The following is an 8,013-nucleotide window of genomic DNA, read 5'->3' as shown; positions in this document are numbered from 1 at the left end:
TATATATGTATGTATGTATATATGTATGTATGTATATATATATGTATGTATATATGTATGTATGTATATATATATGTATATATATATATATGTATATATAATTGTTAAAGAGGACAGCAAACATTAAGGCAAGGCAAACCTCTCAAGTCATATACAATATTATTATAGGAAGAAATTCAAAGTCTTACAGCTGTTTCTGGCATATCTTCCAGTATGGGATATTTCATCATCAGAGACAAATAGGGAAAACAGGGAAAATGAGAATGGTATATATATATATATATATATATTTCCCTATTTGTCTCTGATGATGGAATATCCCATACTCAGAAATATCCCAGAAACAGCTGTAAGACTTTGAATTTCTTCTTCCTATGATAATATTGTATACGACTTGAGAGGTTTGCCTTGTCTTAATGTTTGCTGTCCTCTTTAACAATTATATATCTGCTGCAACAGAAATTTGCAATGGCTCCATAACTACCGTCTCGGCTATAACCTTGGAGCCCCAGCAATCCGTTACAATACTCACCTGGCATACCTAATCGTTTAGATCACCTGTGATTTAAACCCCCATACTTTGTGTGTTATATACATACATATATACAAATGTATATATATTAAAGCATGCAGTTACTTACCTTTACTAATTCCATAGCTAAGTAAATCCTATCTGGAGTTTCAAATTCTTCATACAGTTTGACAATGTTGCTATGTCTACAGACAGTCAGTATATAAATCTCATTCTCTACCATGCGTTCTTTACCGATTATTTTATTCTTGTCAATGATCTTCATGGCTACTTCGCAGGGCAAACCTTGCTTTCGCTTGGCTTCTCGTACTTCGGCGAAGTTACCATAACCCAACGTCCTGCCAAGGTAATACCTATCCAGGATGTCGTTGTTCAATACTTGGTACCCCAATTTCGATTTCATGGCTGGAAAGGGTTCAAGCACGGACAGCTGGTCAGTCTTCATTTCACTGGACGATGACATCATGTTGGGGGTTGTGTTTGAAACAGAGATAGTAGCGGTCACTGCTGCAGGCGTGTTGGTAGTAGTAGTCGTCGTAGTAGCAGCCACAGCAGTAGTAGTAATAGTAGTGGTCAAAGATGTGAAAGAAACAGTGGTAGGAGGAGACATTCTGGCTTTGGTGTTGGTATTGGTCGTGTTGTTGTTGTAGTTGTGAATGACGTACGAAGGAATGTTGTCATCAGCGGTGAGGTCAGTGATGGAGAGGCTGGTGAGATCTGCAGACGAAATTCTTGCCATTAGCTTTGACATTGTTTCAATTAACACATCGTTGTTGACCAGAGGCTTCACCAAATTTTCTTTATCTTCACTTGCAATCATTACCGATTTATCCTGACAGCCATTCTTAACTCTCATGGTCTTGTTTTTGTTATTATTGTCAGCATCCTTGTCACCATCACATTTGCTTTTTCTTCCTCCTCCTCTGCTCCCTTTGCCGTCATCACCACCACCACCTACACCACTAATGCTGTTGTTGTTGTCACTGTTGTTATCATTGTTTTTGTTGTTCTTGTTGTTTCTGACCGAAAAACATTTATTGCTCTCGACCATTTTCCTCTGACGCTTTCTCACTTCAACATCCTCTTCATATAATACTCGATCTTTAAATCGATCGGCTTTTAGCATCATCCGGAAATTCTTTCCTGGATTCAATCTGCTGCTGGCCAATTCTGTAGAATATGCAGGGGTTCTGGTATCACTGGAAGATATGTAATCATTCATGATAACCTTCTTGCTGCTTTCGCTGCTACCGAAACCACTATCGAGTTTTTCCGACTTGTATTTAACATCATGAACAAGACGGCGCCTCTTTGTCTTCTGCCATTGTTTTAAAAGACTTTTAGCATACGGACTATTAGGGTAAAGTTCTTGTATAATGTCTTGTATATCGCCATCGCATATCTGCTCATTACCAACCGCTAAGAACACATCATCTTCACGAAAAAAATCATTGATGCCATGGACTTGTTTACCACGTAAAGAAAGCAATCTGTGAAATCTTTTGTTTTGCCATTTGATACCAAAAGATTCTGAAATGTCTCCCATAATCTGTTCAAAAGACTGAATTGTTTGACGATTAAGGAACATTTTAATAGTGTTCCTTGGGTAAGATCCGTAACGAACCACGGTAATTACTTTGGGTCTACGCTGGCTACAGTTGCTCTCTGTCTGGGGCACCTGGTTACCACGATTATAAGAAGCACCAAGACCCACCAAAGGTTTACGGACTTGTTGGTGCAGCTGTTGTTGTTGTGGTTGTTGCTGTTGCTGTTGCTGTTGTTGTTGCTGATGATGGTGATAATGATTATTCGCATGGAAATAACGTCCTGGATGAAATGCATTGTAAGAGTTAACAGTTTGTGAAATAGCTCCATTGTTTCTGTTGAGTTCCAAGTGGAGTGACTCATGAGGTCGTCCTGCAAAGAAATGAGAATGTAAACAGTAAGTAAGAGTGTGGTCAGTGAGTGGAAGTGAAAAAAGTGAGTGGGAGTGAGAGCAGCAAATGGAAGTGTGATCAGTGAGTGGGAGTGAAAAGAGCTTTTGTTTATTTTAATGTTTATTCAGGAGAGAAGGTAGTGCTCATCAACCCCTTACAGGGCCACTGAGCCTGAAGGGAAAGAGGGAGGGATGGGGGTGCAGAAAGTAGTGGTTAAGAGCGTGGGCTATTAACCCCAAGATTCCTAGTTCGATTCCAGGCAGTGACCTGAATAATAATAATAACAACATCGAAAAATACCTTAGGAATGAGAACCCAGATTCGAAATTTCCCCAAGACACCTGATGAAGGCTGGAGGGTATATCAGCCAAAACGTGTTAACAACAAACAAGATGAGGACAAATATCTGTCAAATGTAAATAACGTTAATAATGTACATAATTCCTCATCTCTTAAATATAGAACTGTATGATCTGGATGTTTTCAACAGAGTGGATCTGCTCTGCTAAAGGCATCTAAGGACCAAATAATGGTGTCAAAACAGGCAAAGGATGATGTCTAGCCCTGTGTAAGTAGAGGTGAAAATAATAAATGAAGACAAGATTATGTGAAGAAACATGGTGGAGTTTGCAATAAAGGAATGAAGAATCAAAGAAAGCAACCTGTAGCACTTGTTGGATCCCAGACTATTAATTGTTTATGGCACAGATGTGAAAATGAAGTTTAACCTTTTTGATACCAACCTGGCTGAAACTGCATCTGGCTCTGTTGTACAAATGTCTTCTTTTCAAAAGTTTTGAATTAAAATTTTTCCCCAAACCTTAGTCACAATTTATGTTCCTAACACTAGTTTAATTATAACTAAGTTATTTTACTAAATTCTTTGTTATATTTAGAATTAATTGAAAGAAACACAGAACATCTCAACAGAAATATGGTAACGAAAGGGTTAAGAGAAGACTGATATTGAATTTGAAACATCACTGGAGAATGTTCTAAAAGTTCCTGTTGAAGGAATCAATGAAGATTAGGTGCGTTGTTTGCATGAAGATGATGCTTTTGTGTCAAATGTTAGGAAGGAATGAAGAGTGATGAGCATTGCTGAAGATACTGAGAAGAATCTGTAGGACAAAACCAGACCTTGAGGTGCATTCATGCTGGCAGAGGGAGGGCCAGGAAGAGTCTCAGCAACATATACTGCAATGATGCCACAAAAAAACTCCAGTCCAAGAGACGAAAGACAGTTGAAATCCATAAACAGGCATTTTATTTCTTGGAAACTTACATGCTAGGTACAGTTTAACCATTTTGATAGCAAACCATGTGAAACCACTCTTGGTCATGAGGCAAACTTCCTGGTTGAAAATAATGTAAATCAAAATCTTCTGTCAGCATTTCACATATTTACGTTCCCAAATATTAGCTTAACAATGACAAAGTTATTCCGATTGTAGCAGGAAATTTTTACTGATAAATTGGTGCCTGGCAACAACAGAATCACATTTATAGCAAGATAAACTGGTGCCAGGCAACAGCAAATAAAATCACACTTATGGCAGGAATTCTCTTCTGATAAACCATTCCCAGCAACAACATCTAAATTATACTATTAATAGTTGCCAAACTGTAACATTAAATCAACAACTATTTGTTGTTGTTGCTGTTGTTGTTGTTGATTAGGACCAAGTTAGCTCTGATTGAGCACACCTATGAGTAAAGCCATTCCAATTGTCCACTTCTGTCTTTTTGTATATCTAAGACTACATTATTTGGGAGATCTTTCTTGTTTTACAATAGCAGGTTGTGATTTGAAGGAGATTTAGTCACTAATTCTATCAACCAACCACTTACAGTGGCAATTTTCAACCATTTTCAATCCACACTATAGTAAATATGGTATTAAATGTGTTAAAACACACCATCAAGTTTCTTTTATTATATATAAAACAAATGTTGCAATTGATTAAAAACAGAAACAGACACACACAACGCACATCACTGTAAAGTCATCCTCATGCACTGCTGCAATGCATTAAAAATACTCAAGTTTTGTAAACATTTTGTTACTTTGGGGCTCATTTCAAAAACTAGCAATACATTTACGGAGCCCAAATGTGGGCTGAAACAAATAAAAACAAAAAAAGGTTAAAGATGAAAGAGAGAAAATGAAAGAAAAGCAATAAGAAAGAGGAGAGATCAATACAAAGGTTGAGTGAGAGAAAGATAGAGAGGAGGAGGAGGAGAGAGAGAGAGAGAGAGAGAAGATTAAAGAGAATGGGCAAAGGAGAGCAAAGAGGAATAGAGAGAGGGAGAAGGTGGTCAGATTCAGTTTGTTAAGAGGAGAGAAAGGGGAAGAGAACTTGTTTACTTGAGAGAAAAAGTATGAGTCAAAGAGCAAAGTGGGGGGAACTGCTTTTTTGTCTCTTTTCTACCCTTAATCTCCAAGCTTCAAACTCGAGTTTATTATCTCAGACAATGGAGTATCGCAGAAGACATTTGAGTTTAAAAGACTTAACACGTGGGAGTGTTTAAGTCAATATATTTTAAGTCTGAGGAAATAAATACATTCCTCAGATTTCGATGATTTAAATATTTGATTGACCACAAAATAGATTATCAAAACTCTGAGTTACGAGTGAAGGTTCAAAGGAAGTAGTCTTGGCATCAGGTGATGGTTGTAAATGAGCATCACTGTCATACAAGCAATGATGCCTGTTTCCAGTGCCTGGCCATGGGGGAAATATGACTTTGCTTGGAAAACAGATAAGGGTTGGCAACACGAAAGGCATCCAGCTGTAGAAAATTTGCCTCAATGCATTCCATCTGACCCATGCAAGCATAGAAATGCGGAAGTGAAAATGATGATGATGATAATGAAGGATAAAGGTGCATGAGTAGCTGTGTGGTAAGAAGCTTGCTTACTAACCACATGGTTCTGGGTTCAGTCCCTCTGTGTGGCACCTTGGGCAAGTGTCTTCTGCTATAGCCTCGGGCTGACCAAAGCCTTGTGAGTGGATTTGGTAGACGAAAACTGAAAGAAGCCTGTCATATAATCCACTCACAAGGCTTTGGTCAGCCCGAGGCTATAGCTTTCCATGCTGGCATGGGTTGGATGGTTTAACTAAGAACTGGCCAGGCAGGAGCCTGCACCAGGCTTCTGTGTCTGTTTTGGCATGATTTTTACTGCTGGATGCCCTTCCTAACACCAACTGCCCAGCAGGGTGGACATCATCATCATCATCATCATTATATATATATATAATGCCACGTAAAAAGCAACTGTGCCAGTGTTGCGTAAACGCACCTGGTACACTCTGTAAAGTGGTTGGTGTTAGGAAGAGCATCCAGCCATAGAAACCATGCCAGAATAGACATGGAGCCTAAACAGCCCTTCAGCTGGTCAGCTCCTGTTAAACCATCCAACCCATGCCAACATGGGAAACAGACATTAAATGATGATGATGATAATGATGATGATGCTGCTATTATAGAAAGCAAGGCTGTGTTCTTCCTGAGAGGACTTCTTTATTCACTTTCGTAAATTCCTGCATTGCTTATAAAGTCTTGCATATTCCAACTTGACTCATTCCTTTCCTGTCACCAACCTTTTAACTGATTCCAGTTAATATTTCTCCCAGGCCAGACATGTTTTCATGACAAACTGGAAATGAAGGATACTTACTTGTACGACTGTGGCACTCACAACTATCATGTGATGCCAAGACAAAGGAGACCCAAACACACACACACACATACACACATACATACACACATATATACGCCCATAATATACTTCAATCAGTTTCCCCTCTACCATATCTGCTCACAAAGTCTTTGGTCAGGAAGCAGATATAAAGGAAGACACTTGCCTAAGGTGCCACACTGTAGGATTGAACACAAGAACACACGCTTGGGAGGTAAACCAAACTTCTTAACCGCACAGCCATATCAGTGCATATATGTGTGTGTGTGTGCATGAATATATATACACATGCACATTTATATCAATATATACATACCTGCACACACTCATACACACATGTACACACACACACACACACACACACACACACACACATATTGCCAATACTATATGACATAAAAGATACAAAATCAAAGAGACTGAAATAAATTTTATGAAAATAAAATTCTTTTTGCAACAATTGCTGACTGGACTTGAAAGAGTGCTTCACTCGGAAGAAAAGACAAGGATAATTCTTTGATAATAAAACATTCCAAGAAGATGAAAAGAGACAGCAGAGATGATTGAATGCAGAAGTGGAATACAAGTCAGAAAATTTACATATGGAAACAAGGAAATATTGGAATTCTGTCATAGAATTTTCTGAAGAGTTCAAAAATGTCAGCAAAGAAACCAACTCAAAAATAGATGCAAAAATATTGAGAGAGTGAGAGAGAGAAAATATATACCTATATTCTATTATTCTGTTACTTGTTTCAGTCATTTGACTGCGGCCATGCTGCAGCACCACCTTGAAGAATTTTAGTCAAACAAATCAGCCACAGGACTTTTTTTTTTTTTTTTTTTTTTTTTTTTTTTTTTTTTACACCTTGTGCTTATTCTTTTGGTCTCTTTTGCCGAACTGCACAAGCTATGGGGATGTAAACACACCAACACAGGTTGTCAAACAGTGGTAGGGGGACAAACACAGACACACACACACATACACACACACACTCACACATACACATATATATCTATATAAATACATACAGCGGGCTTCTTTCAGTTTCCATCAACCAAATCCATTCACAAGGCTTTGGTCAGCCTGAGGCTATAGTAGAAGACACTTGCCCCAAGGTACCATGCAATGGAACTGAACCCAGAGCTGTGAGGTTGGGGAGCAGGCTTCTTACCACACAACCACTCCTGAGCCTATATGTGTGTGTGAGTGCATGTGTGTATGTGTGTGTGTGTGTGTGCTAATATGTATGTGTGTATATCTGTGATTGTGTGTCACCCCCACCACTTAACAACCTCTGTTGGTATGTTTACATCCCTATAACGTGGGGGTTTATCAACAGAGACCAAAGGAATGATAAGTAACACACTTAAAATAAACCCTGGGATTGATTCGTTTGTCTAATCCTACAAGGTGCCCCAGCATGGGCACAGTCCATAATATAGATATGATTTGCAGGTGGGAGTGGGGAGGGGTGGGAAATTATAAAACAGAAAATGGAATGGGGGAACATTACAAATAAAAGCTATATTAGACAATGTAATCCTAGAAGTGCCACGTTCCGATATAAAGGAGTGAAGGTCACAATTTTCAACACCCTAGGTCTGCTTTATCATAGTTGACCTACTATTACAACAACAACAACAGTGTTTTTGTTATATCAATTGCACTGACTGACCTGCATTAATCACTGATCCGACACATTTTACTGACTTAATAATCAATTAATCTTGTTTTTTTTTTCTTTGTTTAGTTTTGTTTTTTTACTTGTTTCAGTCATTAGACTGCGGCCATGCTGGGGCATAGCCTTGAATTTTTAGTTGAATGAATTGAACCCCCT

The 8,013-nt window shown here is 38.5% G+C and overlaps 1 protein-coding gene across 1 annotated transcript in view; it reads right to left on the bottom strand.

Annotated features, from left to right (window-relative positions):
* Positions 1-8,013, bottom strand: part of LOC106877277 (probable myosin light chain kinase DDB_G0279831) — a gene marked incomplete at its 3' end in the record, with an annotated part of 41,647 nt that overhangs the window by 4,654 nt on the left and 28,980 nt on the right. The window contains exon 5 of the mRNA XM_052973910.1: positions 642-2,449. Within this exon, the coding sequence (XP_052829870.1) occupies positions 642-2,449 (1,808 nt within the window). The remainder of the gene's footprint in view (positions 1-641; positions 2,450-8,013) is intronic.

This window comes from Octopus bimaculoides, chromosome 17 (assembly GCF_001194135.2).
Source record: "Octopus bimaculoides isolate UCB-OBI-ISO-001 chromosome 17, ASM119413v2, whole genome shotgun sequence".
Classification (NCBI taxonomy): Eukaryota; Metazoa; Mollusca; class Cephalopoda; order Octopoda; family Octopodidae; genus Octopus; species Octopus bimaculoides.
Note: the sequence above shows the minus strand (reverse complement) of the source record. Positions and strands in the feature narration are given on the sequence as shown.